The sequence below is a fragment of the Cupressus sempervirens genome, chromosome 10 (assembly GCF_028749045.1).
Source record: "Cupressus sempervirens isolate cs-2001-9-10 chromosome 10, ASM2874904v1, whole genome shotgun sequence".
NCBI classification, from domain to species: Eukaryota; Viridiplantae; Streptophyta; class Pinopsida; order Cupressales; family Cupressaceae; genus Cupressus; species Cupressus sempervirens.
The window spans coordinates 562,697,582-562,725,143 of NC_143127.1; the positions used below are offsets into that span (position 1 = coordinate 562,697,582).

Consider the following 27,562-nt stretch of genomic DNA (forward strand, 5'->3'; position numbering starts at 1 on the left):
GGAGATCCAGCATTTCGAACAGGAGCGGGAGACCCAGCAATTCGAACAGGAGCGGGAGCCATATTGAAGTTTTTTCCACTTGCTTTCTATGTTTGTTTATTTGTTTTTCGGAGTTTCAGTTTTTGTGTGTTCTACATTTTATTTTGGGTTTGCTCTATTTCTGCCTAGAGGAGATACATGAGCAACACTTGACCACCTAGAATTGTGATCTTGCATTGAGATACTACAGTTTTTACCATTACAATTTACTCAAGGTTATATTGAACCTTGATTTTAAAAGTATTATAACAATTAAAAGAACATACATGAGAAGCTTCATAAACAACCACCAAACAAAAAAATTGTGTAATAATTATTGACAGTGTGCAATTGAAAATTTGAATGTATAATAGGCATATTGTTATTGATTCAGAACATAAGAGTAGCAAAATATGATCTGCTTACAAAAGGCTCCTATCAAATTATAGCATCTAAGTGTAACGAGATGAGTTCAAAACTGTTATCCCATTATTCATTAACAAAAGAATGCCCTGGCATATTTTACATGATAAGCAGAAACATTGCAGTCCACAGATTTCATTCCAGTCTGCATCATCTTTTTGAGGTGCCAGTCACCTCTTTAAAGAATGGTTAAACATTTTTGAAAGGTTCCAAAATTGCTGTCCCATACATCAAGATATGCATCCATATAAATAAAACAAAAAAATTGCTCAACCAGGCTATGCATCCAACAAGTTTTAATCTTGTGGATCAATGACTCTATCCACTCATGTTAGTCATTGACAGAGAGGCAGACAATTATAAGAATAATACGAACACTTTTTCTTTGTCGACTGTGCACGAGCAAAAATATTCTCAATGTAATAGAACAGTTGTCCTTCATCTGCTACCTCACTGCACATCTGATGATTAAGAATCTGGATGTGGGTCTGACGGAAGAAATGCTGACTGTAAATTGTGATGAATACAATGAAAATGTTCATCAAATTCCAAAAGATCTCTTATTTAACAAGAAAGTAGGGATCAAAATCTTGACACCAGGAAGCACTCTTCAATTCCTGTAGATCCTTCGAACCAAGGTTGATGGCTAGTTGATTCTCATAAGCTTCAAGCATTTTTATATAGAGATTTGAAATGAGAGGATTTGAAAGCAATGGAATCATCAGTTCAATAAGTTCATTTAAAGTGCAAAGCAATTTCCTCTGACAATCATCTTGAAATGTATCATGATGCTCCTTCCCATGTGGATGACATGCAAAGGTATAAAGTCCCAGAAGACACGGATATATAACCTTAAATACATCCTGATGATTACCTATGCCACCCACCCAGCTCATACTGCACTCTAAAGCAATACAATGCTTGACAAATGATATTATCTTGGACAAATATCTCATCCTCCATTTATGTATTAATATATGAGTTTCTTCCCTACTACTCACATGGGTATCTGCCACTGTAGTGGAACGAACTTTTCCATTACCTTGAAGGTCAGATTCCAATGCTCGGCCATTAAGAAGCCTCTGCAAATGCAAACAACAAAGCTGAGAGGTCAGAAGTCTTTCTTCATGATGGTTATCAAGTTCTTTGTCAAATAATCTGCGAACCATTTCCCCACTTTTTTTCATTCCAATCATAAGATCTTCTGAACCAAGCACCCAATTGGCAAGACAATCAAAATATACTGGCCAGTGAGTAAGGTTAGCCGTCAGAAAATCAAAGCATAACTCAAGCACTCTTTCAACTTGGGCAGGCACAATGTTCTTCACATTGCTATAGCTACATGATGTGGAACTCATTGATCTTACTACAGCAACAGCAAGCCTCTGTCTCAGGTTGATATCTTCATCTTCTAAGAGCTTAATACATATGACCCATGCATCCAGTATGGCTCTGGCAAACAAATCCAGCCCTTCTGACTGATCCATATTTTTGTCATTAGTGTTCATAGAAAAGTTTACCTTAAGAGATAGCCCCCTGTTGGAAATCACTGAGCCTATCCAGCTAACTTCTTCCAGGAGTCCAGAGGCTGCAATGCCCTCTGCAGTGGCATTCCTCATCTTTACGGATTCACATGGATTACTGTATTTCTTGATTAGACCGCTCCAAGAACAAATGCATTCACAGATTTTTCTCCACTGCTCTAACCTCTCACATTTGACCACCTGCTCAGCATGGTTGTTCATTTCACTTGGTGAAATCTCCGACAAAAGTGAAGATTTAACAAATTTGCTGACTTGCTTAATACAGACTCCAAAGCATAGCATCAATGTTTCTTCTATCTTTTCATGCTTTGCAGTTCTCTGAATTTTCACAAGCTTAGACCAGAAACTGAGGACAGCTTGATTGTCCATCCAGCAAAGATTATTTTCATCTTTAGTTATTAACTTGTTGGAAATCGGAATATCAAATGAATAACAGAGGAAAAGAACTTGAAGAGTGCGCCGTAGACATTTAGGATTTGTCTCCAATTCTAGTCGCTCTAGTAGAGTGGCTTGCAAATTAGCTTGAAACCATTGATGGATATTATCAACAAAAGTACCAAATCCTTTGTTGACAGTCTTTGACTCAAGCAATTTGATAAATTGATAAAGTGTCTTTAATGCAATCAGCCTGACTTCATATGTAGAATCAGATAAGCAACCTTTTAGTCTTTCAAGAAAACTTGAAGAATCTTCAAATCTGGATGCAAAATTTGAAGATTCAAAGTTATAACAAGAAGGTGAACTGTTTGGAATTAAATGATGCATGCTAGTATCTGCTCCTGGACCTTCTGCACATAAGATTGGATGCTTCATCAACATTGTATTGAAATAGAATGCAACTGCCTTCTGACGAAGGTCTATTCTTGTTGAATCATAAATCTCAGATTGGAGCACACCTGAAACATCTAAACATTCAGAGCTAAAATACATAAGCATAATTTGGATTTTCTTGATATGACAGCTTGCAGGACATGTTCCTGCAATGTTAAGTAAGCCTTCTAAAACCTGCAGATAGACAGCAGTGACCATAGAACAAGAACAAAGCTTGTTATTACCAAGCCCCGAGCAACTTTCAAGTGCTGGAAGCAATGCATTGATAATCTCATCTTTCTTAGCCACATCTGGTATGATCATGCAGTTATTACTTAAAAGAGAATCAATTTGTAACAGTATTCCATGAATAGAATTGAAAGAAATAGACTGCCTGTTCAATGGGGGTACATTATCCAAATTCTGTGGAATCCTCAGACCAGAATTCACCAGATCCTGGATATCTACTTTGGGCAATCCACTGGCAAGGTCTACCAATATATTCAACAAATTCTCCCCAGATACTAATGGCACTAAAGCTTTTGATGCAAGAATACGAACTCTTAAGTTGCACTGAGTTGCGCATCTTCTGATATAAGGCATGAAGACAGAAGGATTTAACCAATCTTCAGTTCCACTGCTGATTATGGAAGGCTTCAGTCGAGAGAGAATGATTAGAACAGGAACCAAACTTGGATGCAAGCTTTTTCCCAGCTTATTGTATCTCCCATATTGGGACACATCTTCTAACTGCTTTGTTGCATTATGTAGCTCCTTTAGAAGGAAAGGATGTAATGTTGGGTACCTTCAAAATACAAAAAAATTATCATACCATTAACTGTTATCTAAAATGTAGTTGGTTGAGTATCAATCTAGATTCCTGAAACAAGAAAAATCGAATCTCACAGTTTTAAAAGAGGCACACCAAGAACAGAAAAAAATCAGTGTCACTGAAAGCTTTAAAAAGAAATAAAGCTATTCAGAATCTACTACTTGACAATTCATTGTCAAGACATTCTCCTGATGGCTGATACAGATTACATATATATCTTAATGTAAAGTTTCGAACTGAATGGGCCAATTACATGTGAAATAATCAGTAGCCTGTATGAGAAATACCTGTGGAAAAATTCAAACCCAGTCATGGCACGGCGTGCTGATTCTTGTTTATGGTCATTTAAAAAACCAATCATACGATGAACCAAAGCAGTGAAGGCAAGTGTGGCGCTATTTCGCACTTCCCAATAATGAGAAGAGAACGAGCATATTGCAATTATAAGGACTTCTGCACAGAAGCCTGAAGTATCTGTGGACAGATTTTTATCATGAAAGGCAACCTTCAGGGCATTAAATGCATGTACCGTGGGCACCACACCTTCATCTCGCTGCTTAGAAAAGTTTTGAAATTCCTCATTTACCATATGCCTTATGTCAGGCAGAGATTGAAAAGGTACAGATTCTGTACTCCGTGATTTATTTTCCTCATCCAATCTTGGTGGATCACAGTTTGAGACACAATTTCCAAAAAGATTATCTGATTTTGACAAAAAAGACTTTGCAAGATCAATCAACCACCTCATTGCTGAAGGAAGAAGCTTTTTGGGTGTGCCTTCTGGCTCTGAAAGAAAAATTGCAATAAATGCAGCTGGAATCCCTGCACTCCTCCTCAACAGGTCATCAACAGTTTGACCCTTTGCAATTGTCCTTAGCATAAGTTGTTTCATCCATGTTTCAGGCATCTGATTTAACCTGAAATTTAAAACCATGAGAAATATCATATGAACAAACAGTCCAAAAAACATAGAGTAGTCAGTTCAGTTCACAGAAACAAGGCTCCATTAGAAAAAAATTATGAGAAGAAAATGAAGTAGAAATTGTAATTATGTTTTACTTCCAACCAAAAAATATATAAAAGAATCACAATTATTATAGTTAATCAAGCATAAAATTACAGATCCTGCATATATATATATCCCTGTTTGTGATTTTTCCTGTGTGATATATCAGGCTTCTGTTGTTGGGTGTTTCTTACCTAAAACAGGTTAAGGAAGTTCTAAGGTCAACAAAGAGACCAAAACTCCTCTCATCTTAGGATTTCAGAGAAACAACAATGCACAAGTTGCACACTACCCACATAGGGCTCATAAAATTACTTTTAAGAGTTACACAATCACACAAAAACTGATACAAAATTAACCCAAGGATACAAAAGCAGGTGTTCCTGTCCCCAAGGCATTTCGGGAATGGCAGGATGACGAGAACATCCCGTCTGGGAATTTACAGTAAATGAGGGAAATGTTCCCATGTCGTTTGAGGATGCCTAGCCATCACCAGGATGGCTGGGGGACATTTGAGACATCCCAAAGACAGCTAAGAGTCCTCGAAGGCTGGGGAGTATTGTAGTAGTTGTGCCATTTTTATATTATTGATTTAGGGGGTTTCTGATTTTGGACTGCTGTTATCAGTCATATATAGCCGCACTTTAGCAGATCTTAAGATAATTCCCTTGTATCATGTTGATTGTAAGGGGTTTAGCCATTAAAACTACTGAAACAATTATTCTAGCCACCATACTATTGTTTAGAATGAGGTTTTACATGAATTAGGACTGCTGCAACATCTTTTCTGCTTGCATACAATTTGATTAGCTCAACTTGAGGATGATTTTCTACTCAATTTTTCGAAATTCACAGGAAATGTCCTGGGAACTTTGGGGCTTTGGAAAATAAAACTGGGGATGCCCATACGTCCTAGGGAGGGTTGGGGATGCCTTGGGAATGCCTTGCAAGTCCCAAAGACAGATGAGTGTCTCAATAAGAAATGTTAGCACTTCAAAAACATTTTTTTTTATAAAACTTACATTTTGTTAATTTTGAAGTGGGCCCCGCCTTCCAAGGTCACCATAAAATGCTTATTGTTGTTTGGCAATTAGTTCCTGCTATTTGGGGTCCTTTGATTAGTATTTGACAATATTACATTTAGAATCATCAAATTAAGAAAGTTGTCAGTCATGCTACACACTCAGACTGTTTGCAAGGTATTGCGAAAGTCTGGAAAGTGCATTACAGATCAAGAACATGCATTTTTATGTCATTTTGCGGCAATACATCGGTGCTGGGTTGGTCTTGGGTTGTCTTGATTTGGGTCCTTCGTGGAAGATAGGGTGAATATTGGAGGTTGCATCAAGGAACCATCTTACTGTAACAGACCTATATCACGATCAGAACTGTATACCAGACCCTTTTCGTATTAATGTCGATCCACTTACAATGAGTTGGTGTTGTAGTTTTAGAATTAAATGATAATAGTGTGTTTCAAATTGGAAAATAGGCTATTGTTCTTGTTGCCATTGACAAAGAATTCTTAAATGTGTTCTTGGGTTTATTTCATTTGTTTATGTTTTTATTTTAATATTACATGCACACAAACAATAATTCCAAATTATATGCACACTAACAATAATTCCTATGTTTTCGGCCATATCTTTCAGGAGAAAGAGATCTCAGACAGGCTTTGTTCTATTCAGGATTTAATTCAAGAGGATGGGTATAGTGAACAGTATAGGAATATTGAGATGACTATTTTAACTGATCTGCATAATATTATAAGTAAAGAAGAGAATTTCTGGAGGCAGAGATCAAGGATTAACTGGCTTAAAGAGGGTGATCATTATAAGTAAAGAAGAGATTTTCTGGAGGTAGAGATCAAGGATTAACTGGCTTAAAGAGGGTGATCAGAACACCAGGTTTTTTCACCTTTCCACTCTCAAGCACAGAGCTAATAATAGGATATCAGGAATTAAAAAGGGCCAGGTGACTTTGACTAAGGAAAATGATATTTCAGCTGAAGCTGTTTCTTTTTTCTCTTCTCTTCTTTCTTGGGACCCTGTGCTATTAGTGGTGGATCAGAATGAAAATGTGTCTTGTCTCCCTCAGATTATCCAGCCTCGTCACAATAAAATGTTGAGGGTGATTCCTAATGCTCAAGAGGTGAAACAAGCTTTGTTTTCATTACCAGCTGATAAAGCACCTAGGCCAGATGGCTTTCGTACATTCTTTTTTCAGGTTTATTGGGAGGTGGTTATGGCAGATGTGGTTAAGACTGTTAAGGAATTTTTTGGGGCTAGAAGTCTTCTTAAAGAAGTCAATTCTACTTTCCTGGTTCTAATTCCCAAAGTTCCAAGGGCTGATTCTACGGAACAATTTAGGCATATTAGTCTCTATAATTCCTTTTACAAGATCATTTCGAAGGTGTTAACTATCAGAATTCTAAAGATTCTTCCTTTGATCATTTCTCAGCAACAGACTGGTTTTGTCCCTAGTAGGCAGATTTTGGACTCTATCATGATGGTTCATGAAGTTATTCACTCCTTTGAAGCAGGTAAAAGGGAAGGGTTGCTACTCAAGCTGGACCTTTCAAAGGCCTATGATCAGGAAGACTGGACTTTCCTCGATTCTGTACTCCAGGCTTTTGGCTTTGATCAACATGTTCGCAAGCTTATTTCTCAACCTATTTCTACTTCTTCGCTTGCCATTATGGTCAATGGGGCTCCTTCTGATTTCTTCAAACCTTGGAGAGGTTTAAGACAGGGTGATCCTCTCTCTCCTATTCTGTTCATTATTATGGCTGAGTGTATTGGTAGGTTGATTGGGAAGAAAAGATAGGAAGGGAGACTAAGAGGGATTAGGCCCTCCTCTGGGAATGTTTTCTTTTTCTCATCAACAGTTTGTGGATGACACTATTATGGGAGGGGAATCTTCTATTAAGAAGACCAAAGCTATGAAGGATCTTCTGGATGTGTATATCAGAGGATCTGGCCAGCTAATTAATTGGGAGAAGAGCTCAGTATTCTTTATCAATACTCCTGTTCACAGACAAATGAGGATTGCTAGGATTCTTGGGTGTGGGATTGGTTTAGCAAGAAGTTGGCTAGGTGGAAAGGAGCTACACTGAGCCAAGCAGGTAAATGTCTTTTGGTTAAGTCCACTCTTCAAAATCTTCCAATGTTGCCTTGAGCCTCTTTGGGATACTGGCCAAATTTGCTAACAAGATGGAGAAGATCCAGAGAGATTTTCTGTGGTTTGGTCTAGAGGAATGTAAAAGGTATCCTCTTGTGGCTTGGGTTAATGTTTGCCTCCCTAAGTGCCATGGTGGTCTTGGTATAAGAAAATTAAAACCTCTCAATAAGGCTCTCGTAGCCAAACAGATATGGCGCATTATCAACAGTAAGGGGGAATGGAGAGATGTGTTAGTGAAGTATATTAGAAGGCCTTCTCTAAAGTTTTTGCTTAATAATGATGATATTCCGAATGGTTAAGTCATTTGGAATGGTATCCTTAAGGCTAGAGATTTGGCCAAAGCCAAGACTAAGTGGAAAGTGGGCAATGGTGATGGCATTCTCTTTTGGCATGATAATTGGTTGATTCAGGGTCCTCTAATTAATAATCCTATTTATGGGAACTGGGCAAATGTTTGTATCAGGCAATTTGGATTAAAAGTTAGGGACTACAAAACTGACCAAGGATGGAGAGACCTGTCTTCTATCTCGATTGACCTCAAACCATTAATGTTAATTTTGAACTCAATGATTCTTAATAATAAGAGGGATGAACTAATATGGAAGGATAATCCTAATGGTTTTTACTCGGTTGCTTCGGGATATAATTCTCTCTGGAGCTTGAAGGAGAAACCCCTTTAGGCCAAGGCTTGGGTTCCTGGCCTTACTCCAAAGATAAACATATTTTTCTGGCTAGCTTTACAAGATAAAATTCTTACACTAGAAAATTTGAAGAAAAGAGGCCACCATATCCCTACTAGATGTATTTTGTGTAAACAAGAGGAGTCGGTTAATCATATGTTCATCCACTATCCCTTTTCCAAAGAAGTTTGGGATCTTCTTACTAAGAATTTGGGAGTCGGTGCAAGCCAGGTAATGTGTTGGATTTCATTTGTCAATAGAATAGTATGTATAAAGGCTCAAACTTGCAGGATTTTAGCACTTGGTCTTTGCCTCACTTCTGTTGGGAAGTTTGGAAGGAAAGAAATAATAGGATATTTAGAGACAGGGAGGAACCTGCTTATGTCCTAGTGGATAAAATCAATAGACATATGAAGGAAAATTACCTAATTGAAAAGGGGGGAGACATTGAAGATGGGGGTAAGAAAAAGATGAAGGAAAAGGACAGGATCTCTAAAAGACAGGAAGTGAAATGGAAGCTCCCACCTGAGGGATGGCATAAAGCTAACTTTGATGGTGCGGCAAAAGGGAATCCTGGTCCCTCAAGATGTGGAGGAGGTATTATAAGAAACTACTATGGTGAAGGGATTGATGCTTTATCTTACCCTCTAGGCCATCAAACAAATCATTATGCCGAAGCCAGTGCAGCTCTTCGCACGATGAAATAAGCTTTGAATAAGGGAGTTAAAAATCTATGGTTGGAGAGGGACTCTAATAACATTATTAGATGTATTAAAGGGGATATCCTCATGGACAATAGCTAATATCATTGAAGATATCCATTTAACATTTGGTAAATTTGATAGCATCCACGTCAGTCATGAATATCGGGAGGCAAACTCGGTGGCTGATTGGTTAGCCAACGAAGCAGTAAAGAATGACATGGCAATGACCTGGAATACCGGTGGGATTATTCCAGTAGATGCCAAAAGCCTAATTGAATTGGAAAAAATCAAGGGATGTACAGGGGAAATGCAAAGATAATTATGGATATTAATGTGAATATGAGTGTAAGGAAGTGTAATAATAGTATATACAATTGGAGCAGACGGATGATGTTATCAGCGTCAAATCGACACATTTTATGGGTCGATTTTTGTATATACCACTTTAGTGGTATTGAAAGACATAGCTGTGAAAATCAAAGCAGTTTCCATCAAAGCATTCAAAGGGTTGAGAAAGGGTTTCAGAGGAAGGAGTTTATGAGAATAGTTAGCACTGAGACTATAGAGATGGTGGGGTAAAGTAGGAAAGAACTAGTAGGCGAGGCGGAAAAATGGAAGCAAAGAACTAAAGTGTGGGAGAAGTTAGAAAAGGGAGGAATTGCCAATTATACAGCCAACCTCCATGGTTACAACCCAACGATTACGAACCTTATGGTAAATTCGTGGAAAGATGGGAGGGTTAAAGTCGATGGGGTTACATATCAGGTGACTGTGGACATCTAAAATTCTGGATGAAGAACTGAAGTTTTACAAAGACAAGGTGGTGTTTGTGAATGTTGTGAAAAATCTTGCAAAAAATACAGAAGGAAGGAACTAGTCAAGAGTGAAACATATTACAAGATGGATTCAATAAAGAAACTATGGAGGTATGTTTTGAGGGCTATTATTGAACATATATCTTTAGACACAAGATTTGATAGAGTTAGGACACACCATGTTGTTCTGCTCAATCATTTTCGTTTTATGGGATTAAGGTCTCTTTTCCTTTTTATTTATATACTTCTATGCATAAGAATATTTCAATACACAAGAAAAAGCCGACTTTGAATCCGGCCCTACATGAGGGTTTGTTGCTTTTGATATATGAGCGTTTCAAGGCTCAGTCTCGAAGCAAAACCCACACCCAAGCTATTGCAGCATCTGAGGAGACGGGGAGTTCAAACTTCTCATCTGACGCGGATGATGTTCAAAGTATAAGTTCGGAGGATGAAGATGTAACCCCTTCGTCCAAAAAGAAGGATAAGGCTTCTGAGAAGAAATCGTCTTCGTCAACTAAAACCCCGTGCAAGAAAAGTCCTAGGGGATTAGGGTTTAAAATTGCTGGTCAAGGAGATGAGGAGTATAGTGAGGAAGGGGATGGGATGGATACTAACGAAGAGAATAAGGAAAAGGAGGATGTTAAGAGGGAGGAGCCGGTAGCTAAAATACAGAGGAGGTCTAAGGAGGAGGATGTGCCCCCAGTGGGGAAAACAGATCCTGGGCCAGAGATATCAGCCATTCCTCTTTCCCCAATATCCCCTCCTAAGGAACATGATGAGGAGAAGATAGAGGATGAGAGTGGAGAGGCAGTTATAAAAGACAAGTGCCCTGTCTAGAAAAATTTTAATGTTAGAACATCAAAAATGGGAATAGTGAGAGAAAAAATGAACCCTCAAATCCTTGAAGGTAAAGAGGGAAAGCTCTAGATAGAGGAACTCATCGATCCGGCCCTGGTGGCTATTACTGATAATGCAAGGGAAATTGGCATGAATTTGATGAATAATGCTAGAAATAGTATGATAGACAATTTCAGGTCAATTAAATGGCTCTACCATGAACTGGAGGAGGTCAAAGAAAGAGTGGGTCATCTAGAAAACCAAGGGAAGAAGTTAGAACATGGCAATTTGATCAAGGGGATGGCCTTAGATTGTTGGAAAAAAGAATTTAGAATCTGGTAAATTACAATCATAATTTGGCAAACCAGATGATTTCAATTCTGACTTCTCTTAATGAAAATATATCTTCTCTTGTCAGAAAGCTGAAAGCCAAGGGCTTCCTAGAGGATAATGAGGAAAAGGACAAAGCTAGAGATAGGATGGATGAGGACATGACTACAGACATTACCGTCAGCAACTTGGATCAAACGGGTCAGAAGAAGTAGGAGCTTATGGCTGAGGAGATCCAGAAGGCCTATGAAGCGGCGGAAACGATGCAAGAGCTGGAAAGAAAGACAGAGGAGTAACATAGGTTTTTCATTTCCTGTCCTTTGGTCTGACTGGTTTCTGTAGTTTTTGGTTTTTGGCTTTTTGTCTGTTCGTTGTTCTGGCCTTTTGGTTGGCCGTAGTACTGTCGCTTGGCTTTAGTGCTTATTATCAGCCTTTTGATATGTATGGATTGTGGCTGGGCTTTTGTTGCTTATTATCAGCCTTTTGATATGTTTTAACTTTTGGGTTTCAAGATCCCTGTAAAACTTGTTTTTCTAATCAAAAACAATAATTCCAAATTAGGAATGTCTATTGAACATTGAGTTTGACTATTCAAATGTTGTATGTTAAGGTTATATGATGTTTCAATGAGATGGTTTATCCATGTTTTCGTATGAATGTAATGTATATATGCGAATTTCCCTAGATATTTTATATTTTCCCTATATTTATATAGTCGTCCCCAAACTTGGCAAAAAAATTGCAGTCCCAAAAACTCGTCCCCCTCTCCCCTGTTTTCCCCATTCCAGAGACTCTGGGTACCCCTGGTTGGAACTCAAGAAAGTTATTATATTGCTCAACTTGAGGTTTTATATATTCTTCAGCTCATAATGAAAATAGTATGGTACAGCAAAAACATGGTGGTAGGCTCATAAGATAGCCTTTAGCATCACAAGAGATTGCAGATATCCTCAAGCATAGGAGAGAAAACACAATTTGCTAACAAATCCATAAGAAGCATTATATGACTTGGCTGAATTCCTTTTCTAATCTGATTCAAGAGTGGAAGGATAAAGTCATGGATCTCCTTCTTTGCCTCCCTACAGTTTGCATTCATTTGTTGATAAATTAAATAATCCTTCACACTTTTTTATTATTTACCCTGAACTGGTCAAATTGTTTTCAAATAAATGATTTATTTTCAAGGGCCACATGAAAATGTTCTCATGATTAATTCATGCATTGATATTGTCACTATCACGTATTGACACATCTCTCTCTATAATATATTAATATATTTTGAAATTTTCATATGGACCTCCCAAAGCGCATCCCCAAATGCTGTGGAACATAGAATTAACCTTCTTGTTTGGCAAACAACTACAGTACACAACCTGTCATGCCACCCTCTGGTCCAGGAATATAACAGATCACAGTAAAAGCATGAACATGACCCCAGGATCTAGACCGATTGCTCAATTAGAGGACACAAACGATCGATGCAGGTTCAATCCTCACCCATAAAATCTGATTTACCTAGCCACACCCAGGGTGGGTCCCCTACAGGTTATTGTGCAGCTCAGAGGATTAGTCTCACCTAACCTGGACTGAGTTGGCAACAGGGTTGCAAGCCATGGGGACGCCTCTGAGATAACAAAAAAAAAACTAAAAGCATGCTCATTGATTAAATCAAACTACAGCCTTCAAACTATATTCTAGACAGCTGCCTAAAAGATGACACTAATTTAATTAAGAGTTGTTTGATATTAATTTAAAAGATATCATCAATAAAAATAAACAGAGATTATCCTAGAATAAAAGAGAATAAAACTGTAATTAAGAGTCAAGGGTTGTGACTCTTTCAAAAGGGCAAAATTATGAAAAGGCACGACTCCTCCCTCATATGGAAATATATAAAAGGGACAAGGAATCATTTGGAATGGACATCCAAAAAGGATCAAGGAAATAAATTAAAAAGTGCGAACTTTGATTGTGAATGGTCGTGTCCCTTCCAAATGGCAGAACTAATAACATGTCGCACTCATTCAAGGGTGCTAATGGTGAAAGATTGTGTCTCTTGCTAAAAGGGAATTTATGATAAAAAGGTGAGACCTCTCCCTCACATTGAGACATTAAAGAGAAGGTTCCTTTCAGTAAAGGGGAAGATCGAATTGAAGAAGAAATGGAATACACAGCAGATTTAAATACATTTATTGTGGCCTTGAAATATATGCATAATACCGTAATTCATATTTAGATGACAGTCCTCCTTAATTTCACTTATATGTATATACATGACTATTACATGAAAAACCAATATAATTAATGGCCTAGTGCTTAAGTCTTCCACTAACATCCTTGAAATGATTGGGGGTGGTGTGGGGAGAAGTAGAGTAATCACAAGTCGGGTAAATCCCAAGATGAGGGTTAAGGACATGCAAAGCTGTCAGGGATAAGTCTCAAGATCGGTATGAACATGTGTTCCTAAAACCTTGAGGAAGCCTGCTTATAGATGGTTTCCAAGCACCCTATCACAATTATTCCACCAGCCTCCATTAGAGTTAGGGAAGTAGTGAGGATGAACCCTAAATATATTTGATTATTTATTACATTATGAAGAATTGGATGTTTTCTAATCTCACTAACTTAACACATAAAAATGTTTAATGATGTATGTTAATTATTGGGAAACAAATAGCCTCATCCTAGTAGGGGGCATTACAATTGGTATCAAAACTTCGATCATGCCATCCTGCAGGGTAAAGACAGGGTAAAGATGAATCAATGAATCATCCTCCTCAATATGAAGGAATCTAACAACAAGTGTTTTCATGTGACGCTCCACATTTGGTTCATACCCGATGTATTTCTACTTATCTCACAATACACATGCAAATTATGGTGCCAACATCCTCTCAATACAAAACTCTAGTTTATTCAAACAATTATAGGGTTTGAACAGACACAATAACAAAACTTTTATAAAGAGGAGGAACATCAATCCCAAGAGAGGACTAATTCGACCTCAAGACCAAAAGGGAAGATCTGATTCTTTTAAAAGGATTGCAAGTGTGTACGGTTATTATGTGGCAAACAAACTTCTGATGGATTCACAAGAAGAGATATAATAAAAAAGTTGAAAATCAAGTATAGCTATGGACATATATGTCTGAAAAGCTGTGACCATATTAAATATTATAATCACCCATAAGGATCCATGATGATATATATAGAAATTAGTATAAAAACAATTAATGCACCCAATCAAGTTCTATTGAAAAGTGAGACTCTTTCAACAAATTTTCTTTGATTTTACCATCTTCCTCAAACTTATGAGAGCAATTTATGCTTGTAACAAACAACAAACAATGGTCAATTTTCCTCGCTACATTGTTTTTCTCAAGACATTAAGAAGAGAATTAATGAGAGATTAGTGAGGACAATAATCAAATAAAATCATAAATAGAAGCACAAAGCAGTGATCAAGCTACCAAGGTAGCAATTATATTAACACATAATCACAGCACTGAATTTGTTTGACAAGAAAATAAAGACAGCGATTTCTTAGGGAACACCACAATCAGCAATCAGCAAATATGTTGTCCCAAATCATATGGGCATCGATTTATTATTTGAATGATCAAACAACTATAAATGGCAACAATTAATGATGAAAGGTGGCATCACTGATATTAACAAATAAGAGACTTGAAACTCGGGGAATAAAAGTTTATTAAAGGTTAGTGATCAATAACTAGTATGCAGTGGCTGTTCTCCAAGAGATACAATTCAGAAATGTATTAGTAAACATAAAGATGGCAAATAATCATGCTGGCCAATTAGACAAGAATGGATAAGTCTCAGCAAAGTCGATTTTTATTATGATTTGCAAAGGATGCAATCATATAACTAATATGCTGAAGCAGTTCATTATAGTGTAATGACCTAAATAGTAAATATTTCATTTGTTAAAGAAAAGAGGTGCAGTTGTTAGAGATGCATTTTGTTTGTCTGAGAGGGAAATTTGTTGTCCAAAGGAAATATTTGTCAAATGGTGAGATCTATTAATTGCAAAGTTTTCAGAATGCATGGAGGTGCAATTACTAAGAAATCATTTGTTATGAAGAGATGCGAATTGCTTTAAGGTGGTGACTATTAATGAGGAAGATGGGTCTAAGGGGAGTCACTCCTTTGAGAATGCATAAAATAAACTTTCTATGAGAATTTGAATTAGAGTCTGAAATGCGAATGCCCCTCAATAACTCAGACTTATTCCAGGTGTAAACTAAATATTGTTTGCATAGCTACCCTTTTTAACTCAATATGATAAGCATACAAACAAAACAAATTACAAATTCAACATAGTTCCTATGGATAGGGCAAGGTTGTAAAAAATGTAGGCAGTCCCTAAAACCAAAAGGATACAAAACTAATCAGATACAATCATTGTTCATATATGAGGAAAGCTCACCCTTACACTGACTCGAGGAGATATCAAAGATATTATGCAGACATTGGTCCTTCATGAAAAAGAAACTACATATCTCCAAAGGTTTGTCATGGACCCTCATGATTCAGTTTAAGAAATGAAGTTAACATTGCTTGAGGGCAAGCAATTTTGGGAAGGGCAGACTGTCATGTCCCCGTCAAGGAATGTACCAGATCACGGTGTTAATAAAAAGCATGATCACAGCCTTACTGATTAAATAAAACTGCAGTCTTTAAACTATATTCTAGAGAGCTGGCTAAAAGATGACAGTAGTTTAATTAAGAATCATTTAATATTTTATTTAACAGAAATCATTTTTTTAAATAAATAAAGAGAATAAGATAGCAATCTCCTAGAATAAAAGATACTTAAATAGTAACCAAGGGTCAAGAATTGTGACTCTTTCAAAAGGGCAAAATAATGCAAAGGCACGTCTCCTCCCTCATATCAAAAGATATAAAAGGGACAAGGATTCATTTCAAATGGGCATCCAAATAGGATCAAGGAAATAGTGTTTGTTCTGTAATCAGATGAGCAGGAGGAATCAGAGGTACAAATCTGATTTAAATAAGAAGTGCAGAACTGATTGTGAAAGGTTGTGTCCATTTCAAAGGGCAGAAATAATTAATAGTTGCACTTTTTCAAGGGCGCTAAAGGAGAAATGTTATGTCTCTAGCCAAAGTGAATTTATGATAAAAAGGTGTGAACTCTCCCTCACATTGAGAGATATAATGCATAGAAGCAATAATTGCCAAAATTCCCAATTATAACCAATCAAAATCTTCAATCCTAGAGCCAGCCGATTTTTTCCCTAAAAATATCCTGATTCTCTGAAAAATCGTTGAACCAAACTTCAATAACCCTTTTGCATTTAAAGGAAAATTGCAATCATATTAAAATACCTTAAAATGGGCAAAATATTGTACAAAATCACTGCAAAAACCTGCAGAAGCCTACAAAAAACTCAAAAAAATAGTGAATCACTTAGACAAAGGGTTGATTCCAGGAAGGAAGTGAAGTCAAAGTGAAATCGATGTGGAAACATTTTTCTACTGTCCCTTTGGTTTTCTTTTTGACCTTTGGGAGCAAGAGGAGTAATGGTGGTCATTAACCGAATTCGAAAGGGCCTCAATCAATCTAAATTGTGGGAGATGTGAGATAGTTAATGAATTTACTCCAAATCGTGGTTTCAATATAAACTAGGCTCCCTACACACCTCACCCCATGGATTTTGATGCAATCAAATATATAATTAATATTATACACTACTACTAAAATTATAACTATTATGCACTATTATAGATGACCCTTTAATGAAAAAGAAGAAAACCCTATAGTTCATGATCAATATTATAAATTAATTACAAAAATTTAAATAATTATTGACCACTATTATATATCAATAGTTACATGACAAACTATAAATAAAAAATAATGGAAAATATATAATTTATATATTTATTGTTTATGTATACTTAACGTATTCAAATTTTAATATATGTCCTCTTCCGGAGGATGTATAGGCCTTGTTCAAGTAATCGTTGCCACTTCATAAAGAAAGGTTGGCCCAACCTCCCTACCAATTGAAAAAAAAAAACTGCAGATTAAGCATCCCTATGTGTGTTTGATTTTTAAATTTTAATAAACACATTTAATTTTATCATTAACATTGGTCTCCACCTAAAATAGAAGTTGCCAAAACCAGTGGTTTGCTAATCATTTACTTCAACTAAATGTCTTTTATTAACACCCCATATAAAAGGACATACCAATTGCCATTATGGAATATAAAATTATATAAAGTATTGCAATTGTAGAATATGATTTGATAAGCTTTCTCAAATATTGAACTACCCCTGCAAACTTCTTGCCGCAATCACAATGAAAGTTTTGGATCACTTTGTTGAAGTATAGCTTCAGTCAAAGTAATTCTGAACATTTCAAACTGGTTTTATGATTATATTGAAGGTAAGAATAAACAGATACATATACCTATAGATGTGTGTGTGTGTGTGTGTGTGTGTGTGAGAGAGAGTGCAATCAATATTCTGCCGCCGATTCATATCGGGCTTCACTTGTTATTGAACATATTGCCATCACTGATTTATATCGGGTGTTATGCATTGGTTATAATTTGTATCGGGTGTGACTACTGCTGCTGATCATTAACTTAGTAATTGCACTGTTATTAAAGGATAATCAAGTGGTCATGCCCACATGGGGTCATGACCCTAAGGCCACGTAGAGTCATGCCCATGCAGGGACATGACCCTTCGTTGGTTATATAATATCATTGCTTCGGCAGGGACTTAACATATATCAATCACAAGTCATATATGCAGTCCCAGCGACCTTTCTATCTTGCAGATTATTGAAGAACAGACTACTAATCCTCATTCAAGTAGAAGATTCTCCAAGCATTGAATACTATTCTGAAGTCGAAGATCTGCAATTCACAATCTGAGATCAAGTAAGTGATCTGATTTATTACAGTCTGGAATATAGTTTATTTCTATCAGAGATCCTATGCATTAACACACTTCAAAGTGGTTTCCACTTTTGATAAATTCCTAACAGTAGCTAGATCGGTGTCCAGAAAATTTTGATCTCAATTATTTCATGGACTCGGCTAATATTTGATCTAAGACTTAGATAACTATTTGGTGACTGCCCTCTTCAAAAGTCTGATTAGTTTTGATCTCTGTTACTTCATAGACTTGGCTAATATTTGATATAAGACTTAGTCAGCTATTTGGTGACTTCCCTCTTAAAAAGTTAACTAGATATTTACATTTGTAATCAGCAATTCAGCAAAATTAATATAAAACAAAAACAATCCATTTTCTATAATTCATTTTGATGTCACGTACTACATAGGCTTTGCTAATATTTGATTTCACACTTGGGCAACTATATGGTGACTTCCCTCTTAAAAGTTAAATGAATATTTTCCTGTGCAATTAACAATATGAATATAAACTTCCGTCCTTAGAATTGGGCTAAAGCCAACTTCAATGGTGTGGCGAAGGGAAACACCGGAAAAGCCAGATGTAGAGGGATAGTTAGAAATGAAGTGGGAAATTACATATGTGCTATCGCTGTCCCTTTGGGGATTCAAACCTGTCATACCACGGAAGCCATGACAGCGTTACATACCATTCAAATAGCAAAAATGGTGGGTTGTGAAAAAGTTTGGATGTTTGGAGATTCCAAGAACATTGTAAATTGTATAAAAGGCAATTATGAGAAAGCACAAGATATTAAACACATCGTTGATAAAATTAAAGCCATGGCTCAAATTTTTAGTAACTTTCACATTTCAAATGACTTCAGAGAAACAAACTCGGCTGTCGATAAATTGGCCAATATCGGTACCTTCACTAAAGTAATCAATACTTGGTATGGTATTGTCAATATAGGAGAGGACTTAATTAATTTAATAAACAAGGAAAAGCTAAACTTCTGAGCAGGGGTTATCATTAATCTTGATGGAGATGAAAATCTGCTATGATATGATTACAAGCTGTAGTGACACAAACAAAAAGCTTTAACTCATTAGTATTGGTCTTATTACCTTGCTTTCTGGGCTAACATTTTTAAGAAATTGAATTCCTCTAGTGCTGTGACTAGTAAGCAGAGAATTCTCCAGAAGATGGGTGGCGATCTCAATTATGTGGAGCCAGAGTCTTTTCAGTGGAAGAAGAAAAAGAGAACTTGGCAGATTCTTCTGAAGAGTGGCCTATTGAATCTCCTTGAGCAGTTTAAAGGAGCTGATGAATAAATAACTCAGGACTACCAAGAACAATGACAAAGTGATCCTGCACAATCGGAAGGTGGACCTCTTCGTGAAGCTGATTACTAAAGTTACTGGTATGCCGAATGTGGATAAATAAAAATTTATAGACATAAAATATGCTAAAGATGGTGTGGAATTTTTTCCCGAAAGCACAAAAGAAAGAGCTAGATTGGTTAAGAAAAATGCCATTTTTTCTAAATTACCCAGATCAAGAAAAAGTGGACAAATTTGATGAAGGCTATTATGGAGTATATCACATTAGATGGTAGGTTTATTAGGGTTTGAAATTTCCACTGTGTTCTTAAACCATTTCAGACATGACAGGAAAATTTTGTTTCCCTATTACTTGCATAGCTCTCTGGTTAATAGTTTGACCAAGTACTGTAATGACCCTGCGAACCCAATTTTTCATGAGGATTTAATGAAGCTCATTTCTAAATATTGTGGTAAGCATAATGTGGGGAAGATATTGGGCCCGAAAGACCAAGCTAAAGAAATGAAAACTATCCAAAAGAAGTGAAAACATGATCAAGGCGAGAGAAATGATGTGAATAAGGGCAAAAATGACAAAGAAGAGACTGAATCTCCGAACGAGTTGTATTCGGAGTCGGAAAAAGAAAAACGCAAAAACAAAAAACCTAAGGGATCTAAATCAGATGAGAGCTTGAAGATGACAAAAGTTGTAACAATGACAAGTTGGAAAGCACTGAAGAGGAAGGGGTATCTAAAGAAGAGGAAAATGATGAAGAGGACGAAGCCGAGGAAGCCAAAGAGGAAATTGAAGCCATGGAAGAAGGAGAAGATGTTAAAGAAGATAATGAAGCTACTAATCAGGAGGACAACATCTACACAGAGACCAACCAGGATGAGATTGCAGTGACTATTCTCCATGAAATTGGTGAAATCAGGGAAAATGAGGAAACTGAAGGAAAAGAGATTATCAAGAATGATAACTATGTCACACCCCTTTTCATTTGATATCTTTATACTCATGTCATTATTGTATTGATGGCGATGCCTTAGATGAGATTGCTATTTCTTTAATGGTTTTGTACTTGTGCCCTAAGCAAGAAAAATCTAACCTGAATAGTGGTTTTGTTGCCCTAAATGGTTTTTTAGAATATTATTATACAGTAGTATAACTTTTGTGCCCTGGGCAGTTTTTGTCGACTAACAGTGGTTTTGCTGACTTTGCCTTAAGCAGATTCTGGTTTCAGGAATTACGGTAATTCTAGTTTAAGACTCTTGGTTTTGATTTGTTTGATTATAGTTTGTACCTAAATCATGGTTAAAGTTACGGGTTAGTACTTGAATTTAGCTGAATATTAATAAGATATTTACTGATGTGGTAGTGTAATCAATGATGAAGATCATGCTAATTTTATTTAAATCAAGGTTTAACCACTTATTCGAATTGGATGCACGAAAAACAGGGAACAAACCCGAAGGGGTAGGGGGCATCACTGGAAAAGGGGATGTGGGATAACCAAGTTCTGAATCCTGGAAGTGGTAAGACCTGACAAATTGAATTGAGTGGCCAAGGTGATTAAACTCAAGGGTTCCTCTACACTTCCTAATCAACGAACGACTTATTAATTTTAATTTTAATCCATTTTCACCCTCACACATTGACTTGAACTGGAGTAGGAGCCTTAGTGTTAATTAAACATTATAATATTAAAATTTTAAAAAGAAGAAAAATATATATAAACCACTTCCAATGAGATTGGGACCCATCCATTTTCACGTTGTCCCCTTAGGATATATCCCACTTTGGATACATTTTCCCTTACTTTGATCCCTTAATAATTTATATAATATGATTCCAACTACGATGATGGACTTAATTTTCCCAATAGCTATTCCATCCTCTTACTTATCTCACCAATCATGGAATACTTTTAAAATACGTTTCAAATTTACGAGGTAGAGAAATACATTTGATATCCCAACTTTAGAATAAGAAGGAAAGGGCCCGAATCAGTTGAACAGTTGCATGATAGGAAAAAGAAGATAAGAGAGCCACGTAATCCATCAAATGGCTAAGGTTCCAAGGATTCCATGAAGTTCATAAAGGCTAAAGGAAGAAAGGAAAAAACTATTTTCTCCTGAGTTTCCAGGATGGGGACGGCAGGGGACAGCGGGATGGGTTTCTGGGACAACAAATTTTTTTGTCAATATTGGGGATGGGGTAGGGACGACAAACAGGGATGAAAAAAGTGACATTTTTGTTTTTTTATTTTTATTTTTTGTGTTGAAAAATTGGGGACGAATGCAAATCCCCAATGAAGTCCTCGGGACAAGGACGTCCCCATCCCCGAAACACTAGCTTTTTTGGGGGGAACGCGTCCCCGAGGAACATAGTGAAAAACCATAATAGAACAAAAAAAGGACTTCATATCCACCACCCCGCATTAGAAGATAGAGCAATTACACGATTCTAGAAAGAAAACGAGTTAATAGAAGACGAGTCTTGGGTAGGAAGATTTGTGTGCAGTCGGTCTGAAAGAACCAGAAGTATAGCTGCAACTTCACCTCTACTCCAAGGACTGTGAATTACTCCAGGCAAGTAACGATAATTAGTAGCATAATGACATATAGTTGTTCAGGATACTTTACTGCCCTGCCATCAATATTGGTTAAATGAAATTAAGTCATTCAAAAATTTCTTTCTAGTTGAATAATCAGTATATCTTAATAAAGGAAGAAGTTTAGAGAACTTGCTGATAAGAATTGATTGGAAGCTCATGCTAGAACAAACACATCTAGTACGAATGTTCTTGATTCTTGATAACCTTATTGTGGAGCTCGAAAAACTTCTTGTGCCTGTCTTCTTTATCGATGGCTATTACCTGGAGACATAGGCAAATAGTGATAACCATTCACTTGAATGTTCAAACGTTAAATATCCTCACATCTCCTAAAATATGCCAAGAAAGCTCCTTGCCACCACCTCATTAAAAGATAGAGACTCTGCTATTCATTAAGGCAAGAAAAGAACAACAAACCTAGAAGAACCAAAAAGAATAGAACTAATAGATCACCCCAAGTAAGGTCTGAAAACTTGTGAATTGGAGGATTTGACTGAAGTACGTAACGACAGTAACCATCGTTCCAGCCACCCTAAAAACATGGTCACCTTGAGAACTGTTAACATTGAGTTACTTTAAAACGAGCCCTTGCAGAGCCACATCTTTAGAAGACCCAATTAGTGATAAAAAGTTGACCCTAATTCAAGGGATAAATCTGAAATAAAGTGTTGGTCTTTTCAATAGAAAACTTCCTCAGAGAAAGAATCACTACACAAAAAATTTGAAGATTATACTGCACTAGTTGGGACAGTAGAAAGGCTGAACTATACTTGTTTCTAGTAAGACTCAGTAGAAGTCAGAGGAAAGGGTATTAACTCGCCTTATATGGCCAGTCCCCCAACTCTTCATTCAGAAGACTAGATGAATTTAGAAAAGAACATAACTCTAATATACAAAAGGAAAACAAATATCTCATTAGCTCCAATGATACCAAGAAGAAGTGTAAACTATACCAAACCTGAGATTTAACACGAAGGTGAGGAATTGACTCCTGATATTGGAAATCCTTGGCCAAGGTAAGATTAATGGATGTCAAAACAGACCTGCTAGATACATCCATGACAAAAGTTGCACTAGAGTAGCCCGAGGCTATAGACACGACTGATTGCAATATAAGTGTCTCTACATTGGATTCCCAAGAAATGTGGCTTGATCATCCACCATCCCTCGCAGAGGATCAGGTCTACTTTGGATCTCAAAGCAGCCTAGGAGGAGTCGGTTACGACCCATGGTTGGGTGGTCAAAAGCCCCAATGATGCTTTTTACCCTAGATTGTGACTCAAGTCGAAGACTTGGTGCCTTGTTTATGCAGTATCCACTCTGTCAACTCAACCTCACTACAAATTATGTGAGTACTCTTTTTTTTTTCAGTTGTTGCAATAACTTTCTAGAATATTAGAAAAGTAAAGTATGTACTGATTAGAAATGATAAAGTTGAACTTTCGTTTACTTATAACATAATTCTTGTAAACTCTTTCCTATTAAGAAACAAATTGATAAATGTTAGTTTATTTCTACTCATGCTTGTTAGGTATAGATAGATTATAGTTAACTATGCCATGTACCTTCATTTCTATTAATAATAATAATAAATTACACTTTGCTTACAACTTCCTTTAAACAAATATATCACAGATTAGCAAAACTTTTGTTGTTAATTTTTAGCTTGTTACAAACTGGAATCTGACCCAAGACAGTGGGGGTGAAAGCCTTAACCCTTTAACTATGAAGGATCCTTCAAGCAACTACAATTCTGAGAAGGAGGAGCATAATTTTTCTCAAACTAAAGCTACAGGGGACAAACGGAAAAATGAAACTACTTCCTATAGGAAGAGCGAAGAATTGAATGTCAATCGGGAAGGACCCATGAGTATTTTGCAAACTATCAAGGCCAGGTATTCCTATTCTTTCAATTTTGACAAGTGGATGGTTGAGGAAATTAAAAAACTCAATGATGGCTTGCAAGACATGAACAAGAAGGTTGAAGAAATCCAAAACGGCAGTGACAGTAAGGCTTCTGACAACAATGCTGAAAGTGAATTCAATGTAATTATGGAAGTCCAAATGCACCAGATGAATGAACGAATGGAAAAGAATGAAGCTCTAGAGACAAACCTTCTGCTCCATAGTCGTTAAGATCTCAGGGCCTCAAGAACTAACCTCAAAGGTCTACATGAGTTGCTCGAGAGCTATAAGGAAAAGGAAGTTTTAGTGTGGAAAAGGAAGTTGGCCCTGGTAACAGAACCTGATCTAGCATGAGGAAAAACACCGAGGTAGAAAAGAAGGAAAGCCTAAGGAGCATTTTGAAATTGTTGAATCACTCCAGAGGCTTAAGAATTTGGAGGAGACAAAGACTCTCCTTATGCAGCTGGTCTAGCTGGTTCTTCCTTGTCCTGTTTTGTTCGGTGTTTGTGTGTCTGTTGTTCTTAGTGTGTTCGTTGTTTAGCTTTTTGGTGTGCCTTGTTTGTGTTACCTGTTCTTGGGGTAACTGTTGTATCTGATGAAATTATTGAAAACCTTTCTATAAAGAGAATGTAAAGGGTTTCTGATCCCTTCAAAACCTGTTTTTACAAATCAATTGAAAACAATCCGAATATAAACGACAAAATCAACTTTCTAAAATTCATCAGTGTCATTCTATTTTGTTTTCTCTCTGTATCTCTATACTTTGGAGATGCCCTTTATTTTTTATTTTATTTTTAAGTTTCTCGTTTTCTACAATTTTTTACTTTTTTTTCAAATTCAAATTTTCCCCTTTTTTTCAAAAAATCTATTACTATTTGGTTTGCCAATTAATTCCTCAAATGATTTTTGCTCCTACTATTCATTTGAGGAAATGGGGAGATCGGATTAAATAATAAATGGAAGACACAGCAGATTCAAATTAATATATTGTGGTCTTGGAATATATGCATAATACAAGAATACAGATTTACATGATGGTCATGCATAATTTAACTTATATGCATATACATTCACAATACTTGAAAAACTAATATATTAATGACCTAGTCCTTAGTCTTCCACTAATGCCCTCATAAGAATAGGGAGTTAGTATAGGGAGAGGCAGAGTAATTCATCACAAGATGGGTGTGTCACAAGGGACACGTATTTTTGAAGCCTTGAGGGAGAAGTCCCGAGATACGTATGAATGTGATACTGAAAACTTGAGGAAGCCTGCTTATAGATGGTTCTTAGCACCCTAGCACAATTATTGCACCACATATAAGATTGGTTATTTATTACATTATGAAGACTTAGATGTTATATAATATCAATAACTTAATTTAAGACAAAACAATATTTAATGATCTATGTAAATTATTGGGAAATGATCTATGTTCAGGAGATAAGGATGTTCCAGTAAATGACTCTTTTAAGTTAGAGAAAGGTACTTGAAGAAAGCAAGACAAAATGTGTATAATCTAAATTTCGATAAAAAATTATACAATGGATAAAGGTACTTGAAGAAAGCAAGACAAAATATGTATAATCTAAATTTTGAAAAAAAATTATACAATGGATATGCAACTCAAAAGAATGTAAAGACAAATGCTTAAGAAATAAAATAATAATATTATAAAGCATGGTAGGAAAAAACTTTCTTGGGAATAAATCAGCAAATCCAAAAATTAAGGTTGAGAAAAAATTGGGTTAAAGTGTTAAAAATGGAAAACATCAGACAAATTTGCCATAAAAATAAGATAAAACCCAGAAACCCTAAACCTTGCAACCAAAAAATAATGGAAAATTGTGATTTTATTGCAGCTAGCAATTCTTTTCCAGATATAACCAGTAGAAGACTTGCTAACCAGATTTTTTATTGAAATCGTGATTTTTGAATTGAAAAAAACAGGATGTCTTGAGAATTGATTGAATGCAATTGAATGAGAACTTCTAAAACTTTATTTTGGAATACTGAAATAGATATGAACAAAGGAAAAGATTAATTATATTGATATTTCATAATCATCATCATAGTATTAAACAATCAAAATGTAAACCATATTTTGGTATACCGAAATAGATGTGAACAAAAGGAAACGATTAATTATATTGATATTTGATAATCATCATTATGCTATAAACAATTAAATTTCAAACCACAGGCACTTGGATATGACACATAGAAACTACAAGAAGATTGCCGTTATTTTTTAAGCATTGTATAGGAGTCCTTAATGATTAGTGCATGTTCAATCAATTGATAAAACTTATATATATTTACATGTCTTAAGCCTTATTGTTCTACGTGCGATAATGTGACTATTTTCTTATGGTAAATCAATGGTGTTGTAGTAAACAAGGGAGATGAAAGCTCCTTATATAGATTTACAAAGACAACGTGTCCAAGAGAAACAATCGTAAACTGAAGACAAAAATAGAAAGTACCTAATAAACTAAAAATTAACTAAGATGATCGTTGAATAAACATTACAATATTCTAATACCCTCTTTTAATGGTCATTGTACAACTACCCTATTAAAGACTGTACATGTCTTCTGTCATTAATTCTTCTTAACATTTTTCTATTGTTGAGACCCCTCCTGGATCTGCAGAATGTATATGACAAAAGAGTTGCCCAAATCCATCCAATCTAATGTTGAAACAAAGGTATTACTCCCTGAAGTCAGAGACGCCGAGATGAAATTGAGACCTAGATTTTTAGGAAAATCACTAGAACCTTTTTGTAGATGAGCACTATGCCCCAAAATAGGGTTCAAGATGATTCATCAAGAACAAACTGCAAAAACCCATGATTTTTAGGAGAAATTTTGGAAAAATAAAAAACACAAATTTTGGGGTGAAAATTTGATCAAAACCAGAGACCCGAGACATTGATGAATCATGAAAGAATACAAAGCTTTGTTTTATAGGGAAGTTCAAAAAATGGTAAAACCCAATAGATAATTTATGAGGAAAAAAATTATTAAAATGCAACAAACAGTTTTTGAATTTTTTTTATCAAAATCCATTATATAATTTTTGAGAAAAATTTTATTTAAACACACTAGAATATTTTTCCAGGAAAACTATTATAATATATAGAATATTTTTAAGTTCAAAAAATTATAAACCCATCAAAATAATTTTTTAATCGAGAAAAATACACAAATTCTACCATGATTTGTGTCAAAACATAGCACAAAATTGTCATCAACCCTAGTTGTAGCGGGTTACAAAAGAAAAGCCAGAGAAGACCAAAAAAATAGAGTTAAAAAAGAGCACACGCCATCACAGCCCAAGAAAACTGATGCCTAGAGCAGAATTTAAAAAATGCAATCATCATCGCTATAGAAAGCAAAGGCATAAAACCTTTGTCAGTAACACGCAAAACACTAGGCGTGAAAGATGTGGGCCAAAGAGTCATAGTGAGCAAAGAAGCAGGTGTTGAACACAGAATAAAATGGCACTCAAACACTAGAATGCAACTAGGCACATCTCGAAAATGCAAGAATATAGAGGTCGTGCAAACACATAAAAACATGATAGAGAGAAATTGTGAAATCTTGACATAACTTTG

General features: G+C 36.1%; 1 protein-coding gene across 1 annotated transcript in view; it reads right to left on the reverse strand.

Moving 5' to 3' along the window:
- Positions 1–376: 376 nt before the first annotated feature.
- Positions 377–27,562, reverse strand: part of LOC149535130 (thyroid adenoma-associated-like protein) — a 44,536-nt gene continuing 17,350 nt past the window's right edge. The window contains exons 3-4 of the mRNA XM_089803694.1: positions 3,915–4,544; positions 377–3,600 (exon numbers count right to left, since the gene is read on the reverse strand). Of these exons, the coding sequence (XP_089659820.1) occupies positions 1,002–3,600; positions 3,915–4,544 (3,229 nt within the window). The 3' untranslated portion in view covers positions 377–1,001. The remainder of the gene's footprint in view (positions 3,601–3,914; positions 4,545–27,562) is intronic.